This window comes from Leptonychotes weddellii, chromosome 3 (assembly GCF_054177405.1).
Source record: "Leptonychotes weddellii isolate Sample4059 chromosome 3, ASM5417740v2, whole genome shotgun sequence".
In the NCBI taxonomy this organism is placed as follows: Eukaryota; Metazoa; Chordata; class Mammalia; order Carnivora; family Phocidae; genus Leptonychotes; species Leptonychotes weddellii.
Window position 1 is genome coordinate 109911356 of NC_138371.1, and position 19934 is coordinate 109931289.

General features: G+C 39.8%; 1 protein-coding gene across 2 annotated transcripts in view; it reads left to right on the forward strand.

Annotated features, from left to right (window-relative positions):
* MTUS2 (microtubule associated scaffold protein 2) overlaps positions 1-19934 on the forward strand; it is a 505832-nt gene that overhangs the window by 182350 nt on the left and 303548 nt on the right. The window contains exon 4 of one of the 2 annotated variants that reach the window (XM_081814784.1): positions 15647-15844. In XM_081814784.1, coding sequence (XP_081670910.1) covers positions 15647-15844 — 198 coding nt within the window. The remainder of the gene's footprint in view (positions 1-15646; positions 15845-19934) is intronic. The other variant, XM_081814785.1, reaches the window with a different exon arrangement.

A 19934-nucleotide genomic window follows, 5' to 3' on the forward strand; every position in this document is an offset into this window, starting at 1 on the left:
GAGGCGACTTCTAAAAGTTCCGATTTTGTGCTCCGCGGCTCTATCACTTGCTGGTAGCAGCTGACGGAGGCCCCCTCCCCCACTGTCTATCCTCCCGAATATCACCTCGGATTCACTTCTCCACACGTCCTACCTTCCAGAAAGTGGTCGCTTTTCTGTTCAGAGAGTTGCTGCTATTCTTTTCTTTGATCTCCTGTTGAGTTCGTAGGTGTTCAGAATGGTTTGATCCCTATCCAGCTGAATTCCTGGGACCAGACGAAACCCAGGTCTCCTACTCCTCTGCCATCTTGCTCCTCCCCTCCTTTACCCATTTTTAAATTGGGTTGAGTTTCAAGAGTTCTTCGTATATTTTCGATACAAGTCCCTTCTTATATATATGAGTTGTAATATTTTTCCCCGTTCTGTGGGTGGCTTTTGGCTTTCTTGATTGAATCCTTTGAATTAAAAAAGTGTTAAACCTTGTTAATGTCCACTTTCTCTGTTTTTTCTTTTGTTCTTTATGGTTTTGCTATTATATGTAAGAAGGCTCTGCCTAACTCAAGTTCATGAAGATTTATGTCTGTGTTTCCTTCTAAGTGTTTTATAGTTTTGTCTCTTAAATTTAGATCGGTTATCCATTTCAAGTTAAGTTTTGCATATGGTGGGAGGTGAGGGTCCAGCTACATCCCTTTGTATGTGGCTCATAAGTTTCCCAGCACCGGAACTTTTTAGTATTAATTATTTGGTTTTGCTGAGATGATTTTAGTCATCAGAGTAGAGAATTTACCCTTCCCTCTGTCTGGCAGCTCATTCCATATCTTTCCTATTGGCATATCTTCCTTATTTTCATCGTACTTCACACTCTGGGATTCCACTTATATCCCAATTCACAGCTGTGCTATGAATGCTGAAGTTGCTACTTAAGCCTGGGAGCTATAAATCTAGGGTGATCAGCCATCCTGGTCTGCTTGATGGTGCTCAGGGGTTTCCTAAGATGTGGGACTTTGACAGCTAAAACTGGGACCATCCCTATGTAAAGCTGAGGCATCGCTGAGCTGGTAGAGAGAATGCCGCACTGAACTGAGCCTTGTCCTCAAATCCAGAGGGTCAGATGGCAGCTAATCTGCAGTCATCTGAAAGCTGGAGGCTAGAGGACCCGTTTCCAAGGTGGCTCACTCACACAGCTGGAAAGTTGGTGCTAGCTGCTAACAAGAGGCCTCAGTTCCCCCCATGTGGGTATCTACACAAGGCTGCTTGAGGGTTATGACATGGTGGTCGGCTTCCCCCAAGGGCAAGCAGCCCAAGAGACCGAGGAGCAAGCTGCAGTGTCTGTTACAATATAGCCCAAGGGGTTTCACACCCTCAGTGTTCTCCGAGTCACACAAGTCAGTAGGAGGAGACTCACTGTGGAAGGGGACTACTACGCAAGGGTAGGGATGCTAGGAGGTGAAGATCATCGCAGGGGAGGGCCATTTTGAGAGGCTCAAAGAATTTGAGTCTGGCCTGAGATTATACACTTGATGGGCAACTGTATCAAACCCAGATCTTGAGTATAATCCTGAAATATGCCACTTCCCTTGCTTTGTTTAATTGTGTCCTTCTTTTCTCCTATGGGAGAGTTGCAGCAGCCTTCATACTAAAGAGTTTTGTTTACAGCTTCCCCCGTGAAGGAAACTTGGTAAAAACAACTGCTGTTTTTGCATGGTCCCCAGCAAGGTGAGAGAGGAATTGTTTCTGAGCTGTCCGAACAAAGCAAACCAACTCTCTACAGAAGGTCTGCGAAAGAAGAACCTATTTATCAAAGCAATTAGGAAGATCTAGTAAGGTCTTAAAAAAAAATAGTTTGGTTCAAATAATGCCTTGCCCTGGGTATATAAATATGCTTGAATAAAAACCCACTTCTCCCACATAAAATTATAAGGAAGAAATGGGCCTTGAAGAAAAACTCTGAATCATTCTACTAGATTTTACCTTCATTTAGTTCTTTCGTTCCTATAGCACTAGGTCCCACCTCTGTTCTGGCCTTGTTCTCCCTTTTCTCTCAGGCAGTGGTGATTTGTGAGCGAGGGCCTCTGCTTCAGTAGGTTGTAAGCCCCACTTGGGGAGCACTCCTTCTTTGTTTCTGAACTTCCCATAGCACCTTGTGAAGTGCTTGCTCATGGTAGGTGTCTATGAATGCATATTGAATTGGATTAATATGTATCTACTTTCTTTTCTTTTTTTTTTTAAAGATTTTATTTTATTTATTTGACAGAGAGAGAGAGAGACAGCTAGAGAGGGAACACAAGCAGGGGGAGTGGGAGAGGGAGAAGCAGACTCCTGGCCAAGCAGGAAGCTCAGTGTGGGGCTCGATCCCAGGACCCTGGGATCATGATCTGAGCTGAAGGCAGATGCTTAATGACTGAGCCACTCAGTCGCCCCTGCATTTACTTTCTTAAAGTCTGTTTTACTGCCTGGGATATCAAGAATGTTGGACAATGATGGATGGGCCTTTATCAATATAATATTGAACCTTAAAAATACTCTAATCTGGTTCTAGCTGATTAAGATATTTCTAGCAGAGATATTTATTTAAATAAATACTCAAAGGAGAATCAGTACACAAAGGGAAAAGGTAAGAACAAATCTAGTTCTTCAGTTTTCATTGAAATGTGAAGATTTGCATTCTTCAAAAGATTTATCTTTCAAAAGAAAAACTATTACTTTGAAAGAGCAACACATCATTTAAACATTCAGTAGCAGCAAAATCTCTTGTTGTTCAAACAGGAATTTTTATCTTTTTTCTTGTCAAAATGTTGCAAGAATATAAAGCCTTGATAAACCTAAGTGAGTATGCCTCAGCTTCTATGCATGGGATTTAGATACTGGATCCTAGAAAGGATTTTTTTTAGATGTTTATTAATTTTGAAGTTATTTTAATTAATTTCTCAATTACTGTTATATCCATTGGGAAGGATCTTTGATCTGCTATTCCAAATATGTCATTCACTTGCCTATTTTTCTGGGGAGAACTCACAGTGATAGACCAAATTCTGTATCTGATACAGGTCCCTTGACAGTGAAGATACTGGTAGAGATTGGAACAATAGCCATTGCCCTACCTTAGTGTAAGCCAATTACTGAACCAAAGACAAGAATTCTCTATTCTTTTTTAAAAAACTTCTGTTTTGATATAACAGCTTTATTGAGATATACTCATATGCTACATAGAATTCACCCTTTTAAAAGGATACAGTTCAGTGGTTTTTAACATATCCACAGAATTGTGCGACCATCACCACAATCAATTTTAGAACATCTGCATGACCCCAAAAAGAAAGAAACCCTGTACCCATTATCAGGCACTCCTCATTTTCCCAAACCCCAGCCCCTGAACCACTAATCTTTCTCTCTCTATAGATCTGCCTATTCTGGACATTTCACATAATAGAATCATACAGTATGTGGCCTTTTGTGTCTGGCTGCTTTCACTTGCTTTCAAGTCCGTATTGTAGCATGTATCAGTACTTAATTCCTTTTAATGGTGAAAAAAATACTCTACTATATTGGCATTGGCATTCCACATTTTGGTTATCCATTCGTTAGTTGATGTACATTTGCATTTTTTCTGCCTTTTGTCTGTTATGCACAGTGACACTATGAAATATTCACGTGCGAGTTTTTGTGGGGGACTTATGTTTTCATTTCTCTGAGGGATATACCTAGAAGTAGAATTGTTCTATCATATGCTACCTGTATGTTTAACTTTTTGAGGAACTGCTAGATTGTTTTCCAAAGTGGCTGCACCATTTTACATTCCTACCATCCATGTATGAGGTCCCACTCTCTCCATATTCTTGCCAACACTTGATAATGTCTGTCTTTTTGATTATAGTTATTCTAATGAGTGTGAGGTGGTTTCTCATTATGGTTTTGTTTTGCATTTTCCTGATGGCTAAGAATATTATGCATCTTGCCATAGGCTTATTGGCACGTTGCATATTTTCTTTGGAGAAATATCCACTCAAATCCTTGCTCATTTTAAAATTTGGTTATTTTTCTTTTCATGGTCAAGTTATATAGTTATTCGTATATTTTGGATACTAGAAAGCCGTCAGATACATGTTTTGCAAACATCTTCTCCCATTCTTAGGTTGGTGCCCCCCCCCCACTTTCTTGATAGTGTCTTTTGAATATAAAAGCTTTCACATTTTTTCCCCCAGGTTTACTGAGAATTGACATATATCACTGTATAACTTTGACGCATACAGCATGATGGTGTGGTTTATGTATATTGTGAAATGGTTGCCACAAGAGGTTCAGCGAACATCCATCTTCTCATATAGATACAATAAAAAGAAAAGAAGAATAAAAGAAAATATTATCTCCTTGTGATAAGAACTTTTAGGATCTACTTTCTTGGCAGCTTCCCTGATATCATACAGCAGTGTTAGCTGTAGTCCTCAGGGTGTACATTATGTCCGCTAGTACTTATTTATCATATAACTGGAAGTTCGTACCTTTTGACCATCTTTCTCCAGTTCCCCCTCCCCCAGCCTCCTGCTCCTGGTAACCATGAGTCTGATCTTTTTTCTGTGAATTCATTTTGGGTTTTTTGATTGTTTGTTTTAAGATTTTCTATATAAGTGAGATCATACAGTATTTGTCTTTCTCTGTTGGACTTATTTCACTTAGTATAATGCCTTCAAATTCCATCCATGTTGCTGCAAATTTTCTCATTTTTTAATGGCTGAATAATATTCCAATGTGTGTGTGTGTGTGTGTGTAAAATAACTTCTTTATCCATTCGTCTATTGATGGACACTTAGGTTGTTTCCATGTCTTGGCCATTGTAAATAATGCTGCTGTGAACATGGGGATGCAGATATCTTTTTTATGTTCTTTGCCTTTGGATATATTCCCAGAAGTGGAATTGCTGGATCATTTTAATACTTTGAGAGTTCTCCATGCTGTTTTCCATAGTTGCTATGCAAATTTCCAAACCCAGCTGCAGTGCACAAGGGTTCCTTCTTCTCCACTTCCATACCAGTATTTGTCTCTTATCTTTCTGGTGATGGACATTCCAATAGGCACGAGGTACTATCTCATGGTGCTTTTAATTTTGAAAGCTTTTACTTTGGTTGAAATTCAGTTTATTTTTTTCTTTTGTTGCTTACGCTTTTTGTGTCACACACAAGAAATTATTGCCTAATTTGAGGTCATGAAGATATATAACTATGTTTTCTTCTAAGAGTTTTATAGTTTTAGTATCTCTATTGAAGTCTCGAATCCATTTTTGAGATTTTTTTTTTTAATATGACAAGAGGTAGTGGTCTAACATCCTTCTTACACATATGTATACCTAGTTGTCCGATCACCATTCATTGACAAACCATTTCTTTCCCCCATTGAATGGACTTGGCAGCCTTGTTGAAATTCAGTTGACTATAAATGTTGGGTTATTTCTGCAAACTCAATTCTCTTACATTAAGCTGTGTCTGTCCTTATGCTAGTACCACACAGCCTTGATTACTCCAGCCTTGTACTGAGTTTTGAAAAATAGACCTATGAGCCCTCTAACTTTGTGTTTATTTTGCAAGATTATTTGGACTATCCTTTGTTTTTTTGAATTTCCACATGAATTTTAGGATCAGCTTGTCAGTTTCTGCAAAGAAGCCCGCTAGAATTTTGATAGGGATTGCATTGATCTGTAGATCAGTTTGGGGAGTAGTGCCATTTTAACAACGGTGAGTTTTCTAATCCATGAACATAGAATGTTTTCCACTTGTTTGTGTATTCTCTAATTTATTTTAATAATGTTTTGCAGTTTACAGAGAATAAGTTTTACACTTTGTTTGTTAAGTTTATTCCTGGTATAGCCACCTTGAAAATATAGATGAACCCTCAAATTTGTTCAGATTCCCATTTAGTATTAGAAAAATATTCAGGTAATTTGGATTTATAGTAAAGCAAAATGAAATATTACAGAGTAGCCTTTTCATGAAATAGCTTTATAGTCTAGAAGCAGTGCATTTCATACTTTCAAGCACGCTGGTATAAGTAAAATTCATACAAAGCAAAACCCCCAAAACGTCTACCTTGGTTCTCACACACAGTTGACCCTTGAACAATGTGAGGGTTAGGAGCACCAATTCCCCTGTGCAGTCAAAAATCTGTGTGTAACTTTTGTCTCCCCAAATCTTTATTACTGATAGCAGTTAACCTGAAGCCTTACTATTGACCAGAAGCCAACATACAGTTGATTACCACATATTTTGTATATGTATTATGTACTGTATTCTTACAATAGAATAAACTAGAGAAAAGGAAATGTCATTAAGAAAATCATAAGGAAGAGAAAATACTTTTACAATACTGTGCTGTATTTATTGGAAAAAAGAAAACACCTATAAGTGGACCCATTCAGTTCAAACCTCTGTAGTTTAAAGGTCAACTATAATTGGAACTTTACCAGGGAGGTGATTGCATAGCTACCTTAGACAATGAAATAGAAAGTCCTCATTTGCTTCTCTTTCCTAGTGGAGATTGATAATGGCACAAACATACCTCAAGAGGGTGTAAAAAGCTTTATTATCTACATATTTCATGTTTCTGGGGAGAGCAGAACAGGTCTTCCAAGGAGGTCCAAATGGCTTGAAAGAGAACAAGGAAAGGAGATTCATTTGGAGTTTTTTTTGTGGGTAGGGAATGGGGTATGGGTGATTGTTCCAAACTCAGGCAGATGTTGGAGTGGTTTGACTTTCCCACAGGTGCCAAGAGGGGAATACCACACTTGCTTGTGAGCTTTCTCAGATGGGAGGAGCCAGAGAGCCCTGGTGTTTGATGATTAAAATGTGCTATATTTAATTGAATTTGAACTTATTTAGTAAGCCATTATAGTGCTCTATGAAACTTGCAGCTTAAGGTCATTAAGGAAGGTAAAGTTCCAGTGAATGCCTTGTTCAAGAGCCCAGCGTTGTGTATTCTGAGAAGCGAAATGATTGCCTTGTTCACTATCAGTAATGTTTGGAACTCCAAAAGTGGATAAGGACTGTCATGGTGAGAGCTTGTATTGTGGCTGTAGGGAGTGTAGAAACATGTGTGACTTTAATTTTATTGTTTGGGTCTCTGTAGCACAAAATGATTCTCAAACTTTTTTTTTTTAACCTTAAAGAGCACAACCCTGAATAAGGAATTGTTGCTGCCACTGGCTGGACCAGACAGCCAGGCCAATGGCAATGGCCCAAGAGTGTAAAAACGTGGGGATGGGACTGACTTGGACCAGAGCATCCAGTGTTAGATGACACTTTGAAGTTTGTCTAATTGTGGGACGCTTGGGTTGCATCCTTTTCAGGAACATCTCGGCTACGGGGTGAAAACAGCAACTCTCAATGAGCTCCATCATGTGTGACAGTTATGGTTCCAACCATATAAAGTGCATAAACTCCCACTGCTGTTCATCGGTTGATCCTAAAGGGGCTCCACGGGTAGCCAGTGGGTCTGGGAAAAGAGTGATGTCCTCTGGCACTGTGACATCAGGCAAGGGACTGAGGACAGGGAGACCACCCCCTTCTGCAGGTGGGCTATGCCATAGGGCCCAGGTTTGGTTCCATCCTGTAGCAAGAAGTCCAGGCTACCTCTGCTGAGTTTGTGAGTTTGTGGGATGCTACTTTTATAACCCATGGCATATTGGGGACCTTGGTGCACAGGGTCACAGGTTCAGGGCAGATGAGAGCTTTACTTTTCAGGAGAGACCAGCAGGGGCCCAGCCAGTGCCACTCTAATATTGTATATTGCAGGGCCAAGGAGGTCAGTTTCTTAGAGCAGAAACCCATGAGCAACTTATAACCATTATTGGTGGTCTAGAAACTCCAGAAGGCAAGAGAGGGGTTGCTAAAGCCTCTACAGTGAGAGTGTCTCTGAGGGCACTAATGGAAGTCTGTGTTGATTGCAGTTTGGACAGATTCTAGAGCCTTTTGTTGGAGGGGATCCCACGAAAGGTGAGCCACTTTGCAAGTAACAGCATAAATGGGCTTACGTATAGTTTGCAAATGAGGAATATTTTGCCTCCTGAACCCAAAGGAGTCTAAAAGACCCCGGGTTTCTTTTAATATTTTGGATATTGAGAGAATCACTGTTTCTTGACAGTATCAGGGATAGAGTACCCCACAGCTTATCAAATAATTTGTAGGAATTTAATTAAGGTGGCAGGGCCTTGCACACCTTTGTGTTAGGCAGTGGCCCATCTGTTTTTTATGGGCGTCTTTGTATTTGTACGTCCTGAATAAGTGTGTCATATAAATGTCCTCAAAGGAAGATGTCGTCATTGTAATGTCAGACCTATGCTCCTGGAGAAAGGTGGATCCAGTCAAGATCTAGCCCACAAAGATTTTGTGGGTAGCCGCTCTTTAAAGGTGTTTTGTGTCCCTTCAGGAAGTGAAGGAAAACTGTGACTGAGGGACTAAGAATGGGCCAGATTGTCTTGTTAAATGAGCAGTAGGGGTCTTGTAGTAATGTGTTTCAGTTCTTGCAGGCCTTGCTTTAATTTATAGCCAGTCCTGTTAACTGCTTTAACTGGAGGTATGGTCTGTAGGGTCTCATTTTGTCAAGCCAAGTTTTATATGTGTCAAAACTTTAATTTTCTCTAAATGTATTAATCACAGAGTGTTCATGTCCACTATGGGATATTTTAGGGCAATGGATGCTCTGACTCTGGGAAATTGAGGCAAGATGATAATTCTCATGGTTAAGATGAAGCATATCTATGTTTCTTTTATTTCTCGTTCAGTAACTCCCTTAAGATTATAGAATACTATAGGGGATATAGTATTTAAATTTAATGAGATCCCCACGTATAACTATAGTTTGAGCCCCAGTATTGATTAAAGTCATAAAGGTTTGTCAATTAGTACATTTAAGGAGATGTTAAGATTAATTCAGAAGCTACGTTATAGATACACAAAAGTCAGTGCCCTTTTTATCTTTTGGTGTATAAATTCTTTTAGGAAATTTTCGATTTCCAATTGGGTCCAACTGTAGACCTCTGTTTCAGTTTTTTGTTTATTCTGCCAAATCCGGGCTTCTTCCCTTCTTCTTCCTCCACCCCTGTATTCCTTTTTTTCCCTTGTTGGTTTTACTGGGGGTTCTCTCTACTCCCCTTCTATTTGTAGATTTCCCCCTGGGAGAGCTTCCAATCAGTATCGTCAGGGTTGGAGGCCTCTCCCATGACAGTGTTACTTTATAGGACTTAAGGACCTCAGGCTTAAGGAGGATTTGAGTTAACCCCTTTCGCTATGCTATAGAGATGCCATGGGTGTTTTTCTCTATAACTCCGAGGATCAGGATTTTTGTTGGGACAGAGGCATAGACAGCAGCAGCAACAGAGGTATTTAAGGGACCTGCGCAGCCATTTGCTTTTAGAAATGCAGACCTCAGCATTTCACATACTGCTTTTTCTCTTTTGTGTGTGTGTTTTTTCCTCTAATGACTGCTTTTTCATGAGTGATCACCCAGGGGACCTGTATGCAGCAAAAGGTAGTCTTTCCCCTGAGCCTGGCATCTGTTACAACTGCGTTCTAAGATACATGTGCAGGACCCCAAGGCCACACTTAGGACCCCACCCCAATCACATTCCTGTCTCTGAACAACCAATTAATTATTGAAACTTCCAACATGGGTCAGGTTAATCTATGACAGAGGCTCTGTCGGACTCACTAATGCAGAGCAGAGCAGCACAGCTCAAAGCATGAGCTAGCCATCAAGCAGCAGCTCCAAGGCCGTGCTTCTTTCCTGTTTTTTTTTCTTTTTTTTTAAGATTTATTTATTTATTTTAGATAAAGACAGCACACAAGCAGGAGGGGCAGAGGGAGAGCGAAAGAGAAACTCAAGCAGATTCTGCACGCAGGACAGAGCCCAACATGGAACTCGATCTCATGACCCTGACATCATGACCTGAGCCAATACCAGGAGTCAGAAGCTTAACCAACCGCGCCACACAGGCACCCCAGTGTGTGTTTTCTATTAGGCAGCAGAGTCAGCTAGCAAGCGAAACACGAAGAAAGGCTCCCGGTGATGGGGGTCACTGTCTCAGCATCCTGGTCATACCACCTATTGTTGTGGTCACCCTGAAGAGATAGGATGGACCTCCACCCAAAATTTGGTTTGGATGTCAAGACCGATGATGCCATACACAAAGCAGCTTATGAGGGAGTTTATTACTCCCATAACTGAGGTGTCTGGGGAGAGCAGTGCAGGCCTCTCAAATACATATGAAATGACTCAACTTACTTTATTGTTGTCAGGGGTGGGGGGAGGTGAAATTCTTGTGGATGTGGGAAGGGGCTTGTGTAGTTTGACTTGCCTGCCAGCGCCAAAGGAGGCTGTCCTGGGCTTTCGTATCAGCTTTTCCAGATATGTGGGCAGTATAAAAAGAGGTGTGGGGTTTGAAACCTGATAGCTGTTAGCAGTCAAACATAAAAAAAAAAAAAGGGAGTCCAACCCTTTACTACATTTCCTAAATATTTTATTTTGTTGATGATATTGTAAATGAAACTTTATTAATTTCATTTTTGGATTAGTTATTGCAAGTATATAGAAATACAATTGATTTTTGTATATTGAACTCATTTATTACAAGGTTTTAGTTTTCATAGGGTTTTCTATATACAAGATTGTGTGATCTACAGATGGAGAAAGTTTTGCTTCTTGTTTCCAATCTGCGAGGCTTTTAATTTTCTTGCCCAATTGTCCTGACTTGAACCTTCCATAAAATATTGAGTAGAAGTGATGAGAGCAAACTAAACTGCCTTGCCTTGTTCCTGATCTATGGGGGAAGGATTCATTCTTTTTCCATTGAGTATGATGTTAGCTATGGATTTTTTTTCCATCCCCTTACCAAGTTGAGGACATTTTTCTATTCATGAAATGCTCTTGGAAGTTGTCAAGTGATTTTTCTGCATATATTGAGATGATCATGTGGTTTTTCTTTGTTCTATTCATATGACATAGTACATTGATTTCCATGTTATACCACTCTTTCATTCTAGGGATAAATCTCACTTGGTTATGGTATGTAATACTTTTTATATGTGGCTGATTTCAGTTTGCTATATTTTGGTGAGAATTTTGCATCTGTAAGAGTTTTCTTTTTTTTCGTGATATGTTTGGTTAGGTTATCAAGTAACACTGGCCTCATAGAATGAGTTTGGAAGTGTTTCTCTCTTTCCCTCCCTCCCTCCCTGGAATAATTTGTGAAGAACTGGTATAAATTCTTTAAATGCTTGATAGAATTCCCTATTAATGATATTTGGGTCTGGGCTTTTCTTTGTAGGAAGTTTTTGGATTACTAATTCAATTTCTTTGTTGTAAGAATATTCAGATTTTCTATTTCCTTTTTTTTCCTTTGTGTTTTTCTGGAACATGTTCATTTCACTAGGTTGTTCATAATATTCCCTTATAATTTTTTCTACTTTTGTAAGATTAGTAGTGATGTCCCCTCTTCATTCCTCATTTAACAAATTGAGTCTTCTCTCCTTTTTTCTTGATCAGTTGTAACTAAAGGTTTGCCAACTTTGTTGATCTTTCTAAAAACCAAATTTGATTTTCTTGACTTTTTACTTTTCCATTTTGTTATATTTATTACCATTCTAGTATTTATTATTTCCTTCCTTCTACTTACATTTGGTTTGCTCTTTTTTTCTTCAGTGTCTTTAGATGGAAGATTACTTTATTGATATGACATCTTTCTTCTTTTTTAATGTGGGCATTACAGAGTGCCTCAGTGATTTTTGTTCTTATGGCCTATCTCTGCCTTTGGGCAAACCTCTTAGTTATGACTCTGCTGGGGGATGTGGCAGGGACACAGGTCTGCTCCTCTAGGAGTGGCAATCCTGATTTACAGGTGGCTGCTAGGCAGGGTCGGTAGCTTCTGTTCTTCTCCCTTTACCTCTCCTGATATTGAACCTCTAGCCTACAAGTGAGCCAGGGCAACAGTGATTAGGGCCCCAGTATTTTTGGCCTGCTGTGGTAAGAGGGGGTAGTGCCTCTGCCCTCTTACTTGGGGCTGGGCGAAGGGAGAGTCTCCTGACCTCTTGGCCTCTTGCTTGCATGTAATTTAGTTTCTGCAACATGGACCTGAGGGGAGGGCATAGGGAATGGGAAATGATGGTGGCCCGCCTCTCCCAGTGAGATATGGTAGTTCTTGAGCAGGGGGAGAGAAATCCTGTTGCCTTGGTCCCAGCCACCCAGAGTAGAGCTTTCATCATGCTGAGATGGACAGGGTTGCAGAGGAGGAAAGGAGTGGGTCAGGCTCAAGTGCCATCCAGTCTGACTATTCTTACTGGGACTTAGTAGATTTTCATTTATAAATGTTTATTTGCTGTATGCCCTTAGAACAATTTCTAGAAACTTTAAATGATTGTTGTTAAAAATAAATAAATAAATGATTGTTTTTTAAAAATGATTTTTACTAATTATGGTTGGTTTACTGGAGAAAGTGTCCATGAAGCTCCTCGTGCCACCATTGTGGAAGATGTCTCTCTTATGTGTCTGCTCGGTTTTATTTAATATTAATTATTATCATTTGTTTATTGAGGACTTACTGTGCACTTTGATATGCTATTTCCATCAAAGTCTGTATTCTTGAATAGTCCAAGGACACTACATAGTTGAAAAAAATATATTCTTCTGACATGCTGCACTTGAGAAATAGTAAGGAGTGCACATTTTTATAAGTAAATTCCTTTTATGAGAAACCAAGATTAAATTAAGGCACATTCAGTCAGTATGTAATGCTGAAGAGCACCTTTCCCAGGCTGATATGGCATCTTCTTTGACGTTTTCACCCCAAAGTATGCTCCATGGACTACCTGAATGAGAATCACAGAGGTGCTTGTTTAGAAAGCAGAGTTTAGAGCCCCATTCCAGCCTAGTTCACATGCAGAGAGACCAGTGGAGGTGTTCAGCCCACACAGCAGGCTATATTCATGTTGTGCAAGCTTGGCTACTGCAGACTTCAGCTAAATTTGATTGAATAATTTGTCAAAACCACTGTGCTAGGCACTGATGGTTTCCAAAGAATGAGACCTGTTCTTCCAAACCCTGAAGGTACGTAAGCTATTTGTGAGATGTATCTGGTAGGAGGAGAGACCACTGGATACTAACTTGATGTATGGATTACATTAAATTTAGAAAAAATTATGTACACAGAGAGTTGGTGTAAGACATACTCCCACAAGTAGCCTACACCCACATACACTCACAGTATGTGCCTTTATTCAAAGGGAAAGATGGACTAAGGGAAAGTGAAAGCCCAGAACTCACTTAGAGACCTACGTCATGTCTGCTTGGGATCCTGTGTTGTTGAGTTCCCTCTCTGCATGTACATGCTACCTTTCTACCGACAACATGAGCAATCCTTAAATATAGGTAAGGGTAGAATAGGGTAAATTCCTCTTTGAACATTTTCAGTGCTTTTATTGTCTTATATAATGATTTAATAAACTAGTTTTAATTTTTTAAAGGAATTTATTTATTTAGTTAGTTATTTTAGAGAGAGAGTACACACGTGCAAGTGCCTAAGCAGGGAGACAGGTAGAGGGAGAGGGAAAGAATCTTGAGCAGATTCTGCATTGAGCATGGAGCCCTGTGTGAAGCTCAATCCCACTACCATGAGATCATGAACCTGAGCCAAAATCAAAGAGTTGGATGCTCAACTGACTGAGCCACCCAGGAGTATCTAGTTTTCATTCTTAAATGAATATTAAATGAATGTTTATTATATGCCAAGGTGTTCTGTTAGGAATTCTGACCTTTCCTTCATTCTGAAATATGGGTTTGTTTACTAGGAAAAAAACCCATTTATTCATATTCTTCTCACTTGATTTTGTGTAATCTTAAATCAGTTATTGATTAACTGGGTTGGGAAAGAGGTTATACTCTTACCCTCTATAACTGAAATTAGTATCAAAACATGATGGATTTAGTATACTTATTATTGAAATCACATCTGATTTTTTAGAAACTGTTTTACAGGCGTTATCCAAAATTGCTTTAGTTTAAATTTATTGCGAAAATGTATCTGATTTACGGGGACACTTTCATTGTTCTGGGGATATCATCTCAGAGTATGCAAAATGATAGAACAGCAATTGAAGGCACTGATCTGACATTTAATTGCTGATACAGAAGGGCCATTACTACTTATTAAACAATGACTATTTCTCATCATATTTGAACATTTTTTTCCCAAGCAGAAGGACAGAACTGAATTGGGAATATTGCAGCCCCAGATCCCTGTTCCCTCTTCCCTCTGCACTCACCTGATTCCTCCTCCTCCTAGTCCTGACCCAGAAATCAGGAAACCATAGTTGTGCATATTCTGCTTTCATCTGGATGTACAACTGGCTACAGCCTCACTCTTAGGGGGAGCTCCTAGTAGAGGAAGAGGCACCACTGGACCAGATTGACATCTGTTGGTTCTCCACAGATTTCCATACATAGATTTATTTCTATTATAGATTCTTCATTGATTTTTAGGCATCAATTTTTTAAATTTTTTTTATTATTATTAGTCTGAAACCCGGTTAATCTTTCAGTAGATAATAAGGAGTGAGGAGCATTGCTGAAGGATCTGTATATAAGCACTCACAGTAAATATGGCAGGTAAAAGTTATAAATGGCTTCACTAGGACAATTATACAGAATATTAGGACTTTTAGCCCTTTTTCCTTTTAAGGAATATTAAAGAGTATTTGTGTGTGATAACATCCTGGTTCTATCTGATATTGAAAGACTTCTTATAGTGTGGAGATGATCATTGCAGTGGCCATGAACAGAGCCTGGTTCAGATATCATCATGCTGAGATGGTGGATTTATAGCATGATGTTTTATTATTTCAAAATTAGCTGGCTTTGCACATATCTGGGAACTAATTTTGAAGTTTAGTTTGTTTTTTGAATTTTAGTTTAACACAAAACCAGATCATGGAGAAAGGAAAAAAAAAAAACCCTAGCATTAATTGGAGCACCTATAAACCTATTACAAGCAATAATATTTATATTAGACCTTTGAGGCCAGTTTTATCATCCCAGTCCTTCCATGGGAGGAAACTGAGTTCTAAAGTGTTGGGTCAAGTTTCCGAGGTTACACAGCTAATAAATGACAGAGACTGGATTTCCACCTGGCCAGCTCCATAGTTTGTGCCCACCTCATTCCTACAACCAACAGAATGTTAGCAAACGATTCTTTGTACATGCTTCCATGAATTATCACATACTGTTTAAAATTGCTGATGAATTATTTGCCACAAGGGCTCTTTGCCCACTGCATGTCAGATTTTAAGGTGTATGTCTATTTCACAATTCTAGGGTAACGTGCAACAGTAAGTGTTCATTCCATTCAGCTTCCTAAGCACTGTATACCTTTGTTTATGGTCATATAATAGAACTAGTTGTCTGTTCTTGTCTCATCTGCCCCGCTGCCTCTCCTCTTATTTGAATTCTCTGAAACCCCCAGCCCACTGCGAGGGGCCTTTCTCATAAAGATGTGTTTGTGAATGTGCTAAAGCACACCCTGCAAGATTGATTGTGGTCTGTTTATGATAGAGCTAGATTAATATTCGTAGTCCATGTATTCTCTATCTTGTTGTCAACGGATTTTTTTGTTTTGTTTTGTTTTCGTTAATTATAGCAGATTTAAAGAAAGCCTCCGGTTCAAATGCTGCAAAATCCAGTCTACCCAAATCTGGACTTCGTCCTCCCGGATACTCGCGTCTCCCGGCAGCCAAGCTAGCGGCGTTTGGGTTTGTGCGGAGTTCCAGCGTGTCCTCGGTCTCCAGCACCCAGTCCGCGGACAGCGCACAGCCCGAGCAGGGCCGTCTGGCCAACCGTAAGTGGGCGGGGCCGGCGTGCGCTACTCCCCTGCGGGATACGCCCCTCGGGCCACACTGGGCCGGGTGGATCCGCTTGCGGGGTTAATAGTTTCATTCCTTTGTGTATGAAAGATTTGATTTGACTACTTTAATCTACCATTGTTAGGACTTTAGAAAAGAATCTACTGAAGAAAAAAAAGCCTGTTTGGCCCTATCATTTTTCAGTTATGAGTTAACATGCTAGAAAAAGATGTTGAAATATAGAAAATGACTTACCCAGGGGCTGACTCCAGGAGCCCTTTGCTCCATGGATTCTATGTAAGAAGTCAAAGAAAGATCCAAAACAGGTGTTACATGAAACATGTATTAAATAGTGGTGGTGAGAATCCTTTTAGTCACCTGGGATTACCTGTAATGCCTTCATTTTGATGGAACACTTGGTTGGATTTCTAAAAGTTAACCAAATGATATTGAAAATAAAAAAAAACACAGCTGAACTTCTTCAACTCTGTGTCCAGAAAGGTCCCCATTAGCTGAATGAGGCTACTCTAGGCCTGGTTCCTGAGACTGATGTTATAAGCTATATTTTATAAAGTCTGAATTAATAGTCTCAGAGTAAGTCACAAACAGCCACTGTTTCTAAAGAAGATCTGGAGGTTGCCCCATTTGGCTGTGCCTTTGATGACCAAAACTTATCTCAGCCTGTCAACTTCAAAGTCATTGTTATTGGATCTGAAGCCATGACATCTCAGATGTTGGTTAGCAAGAACTTGCCGGAAGGCCAGGAAAGTCTTAGAGGTTTTCATGTGCAGGGCTGTTTGGGAGGGATTACAACAGTTGAATCAGGCTGAAGTAGTAAGAGAAAGAGACAGCAGGATGGGGTTTGGGGGGGAGAGTTTGAGAATGAGATTGATTCATATTATTTTTTTTTTAAATTTCCTTTCTCTGAGCTTGCTCTTTATCCTTTCTTGGGTTTGGAGAGCTGATGTGCAGCACATTTGTACTTTTACAGTTCTAAATTTTGGTCTACCTAGTTATTCCTAAAAGTAGTACCTTACACTTTCCTTTATGTTGAGGTGTTTGTAAGCAGTTTCTGAGAGGTTTTTGCTCACTTGGTTTCCTAAAGGCGCTGCATCTCTGAACTACTTTCACACAGGATTCATGTTAGGGGCACCGTTGTCATTATGGATTCCATTAGGGCCCAGTAGATGTCTCAAAATCTGAAATGTGAATATAATAAAGAACTATTTGCAAATGTGGAACTCCTATTTTTAGAATATGTGTGTGCATATTGACAGTCTGAAGATTTTTAAATATAGGAGCAGCTATTTGTCATAGTTTTTAGTAGTAAAATTCCCAGTGGCATGTTTCTCTTTTGGAGGGAGCACGAGAGTGATTAAAAAAAAAAAAATCTCACATGGTATATATCTTTCTAAGGAAGATGCTAAAGCCTTGATTTCTTAAAAAAAATAATAGTAATTTCAAGATGAATTGAGCTTTGTTCTTGTGGCAGCAGCTTTTGCTAAAGGAGAGCTGACAGGTGTGGACATAATTTCAAGATGAATTGAGCTTTGTTCTTGTAGCAGCAGTTTTTGCTAAAGGAGAGCTGACAGGTGTGGACAGAATCATTCCAGGTGTGCTTAGGGTATTTCTTCTCACCTCTGCTTCAAAGGACACTAGAGAGGGATACCCTGAGCACCCAGAGGGACAAGAGCCGTAATGTGCCAGGGAAAATAACTCCTACCTTAAAGACTTCATATTAAAAGCAATAGGTATTCACACCAAAAACTATTATGATACCCAGGAATCAACCTAACCAAAGAGGTAAAAGATCTGTACTCTGAAAACTATAAAACACTTATGAAAGAAATTGAAGAGGACACAAAGAAATGGAAAAAACATTCCATGCTCAGGGATTGGAAGAGGAAACATTGTTAAAATGTCTATACTACCCAGAGCAATCTAAATTTTTAATGCAATCCCTGTCAAAATACCACCAGAATATTTCACAGAGCTGGAACAAACAATCCTAAAATTTGTATGAACCACAAAAGACCCCGAATAGCCAAAGCAGTCCTGAAAAAGAAAAGCAGGGGTGCCTGGGTGGCTCAGTCAGTTAAGCATCCCACTCTTGATTTCGGCTCAGGTCATGATCTCAGGTTTGTGGGATTGAGCCCCACGTCGGACTCTGTGCTCAGTGCAGGGTCTACGTCTACCCCTTTCTCTCTGCCCCTCCCCCTGCTCACCCTCTCTCTCTCTCTCTCAAATAATTAAATCTTTAAAAAAAAAAAAAAGGCAAGGCTGGAGGCATCATGATTCCGGACTTCAAGCTATATTACAAAGCTGTAGTGATCAAGACAGTATGGTACTGGCACAAAAATAGACACAGAGATCAATGGAACAGAATAGAGAGCCCAGAAATGGACCCTCAACTCTATGGTCAACTCATCTTCGACAAAGCAGGAAAGAGTGTCCAATGGAACAAAGACAGTCTCTTCAACAAATGGTGTTGGGAAAATTGGAGAGCCACATGCATAAGAATGAAACTGGACCACTTTCTTACACCATACACAAAAATAAATTCAAAATGGTTAAAAGACTTAAATGTGAGACAGGAATCCATCAGATTCCTAGAGGAGAACGCAGGCAGCAACCTCTTCGACCTTGGCCATAGGAACTTCTTACTAGACATGTCTCCAGAGGCAAGGGAAACAAAAAATGAACTATTGGGACTTCCTCAAGATAAAAAGCTTCTGCACAGTGAAGGAAACAATCAGCTAAAAGGCAGCCTACAGAATGAGAGAAAATATTTGCAAATGACGTATCTGATAAAGAGTTAGTATCCAAAATCTGTGAAGAACTTATCAAACTCAACACCCAAAAAACAAATAATCCAGTTAAGAAATGGGCAGAAGCCATGAATAGTCTTCCAAAGAAGACATCCAGATGGCTAACAGACACATGAAAAGATACTCAACATCACTTATCATCAGGAAAATACAAATCAAAACCACAATGAGATACCATCTCACTCCTGTCAGAATGGCTAAAATTAAGAACACAAGAAACAACAAGTGTTGGTGAGGATGCAGAGAAAGGGGAACCCTCTTGCAATGTTGGTGGGAACACAGACTGGTGCAGCCACTCTGGAAAACAGTATGGAGATTCCTCAAAAAGTTAAAAATAGAGCTACCCTATGATCCAGCAATTGCACTACTAGGTATTTACCTAAAGTATACAAAAATACAGATTTGAAGGGGTACATGCACCCTGGTGTTTATGACAGCATTATCAACAATAGCCAAACTATGGAGAGAGTCGAAATGTCTACCAGCTGATGAATGGATAGAGAAGGTGTGGTATACACACACAAACACACATCACTCTGTAATTTGTAAGGCACACAGTCCTAGATCACTTTCCCTTTCACCCTGTTTTGATTGCTTCATGGTGCCCCTGTGCTTGCTTCTGTTCCTTGTTGGATATTCCAGGTCCTCCTTGACCTGCCCGGTTCCCTTCTTGCCTCTCCCACATCCCATCCCCTCATGTACACCCTCAACTGGCCAACCAGAATTGTTCACTTTTTCTTCTGAGGGCTTTGTGCTTTCCTGACTTTGTGGTCTTGGTGTAAACGTCTCTGGAATGCTCTCCCTCTTTCCCTAGCCAGATTTCTCTGTACATTCTGCCACTTTCAGGTGCAATTCAAATGCCACTTCCTCTAAAAAATTGTCCTTCATCTGTGAACCCGAAGCGATCTTTTCTCCTGGGAACTCCTGTGGCTCCTTGCTTGCATCCCTTTTGTGGATTATCACATTCTGTCTCATTGTACTTATTTATTTCTCTGCCCTGTCTCCCCTACAGTTTATAAGCTCTTCGAGGATAGGGGCTATGTCTTTTAATAATTTTAGTATCGCTCATGCCACCTAGCATGGCCTTTACAGTAAGAGTTTCAAGAGAAATTCTTTGCCAATAGAAATTCTCTTACATTTTCTCTTTTTTTTTTTATTCTTATGTTAATCCCCATACATTACATCATTAATTTTAGATGAAATGTTCCATGATTCATTGTTTGTGCATAACACCCAGTGCTCCATGCAGAACGTGCCC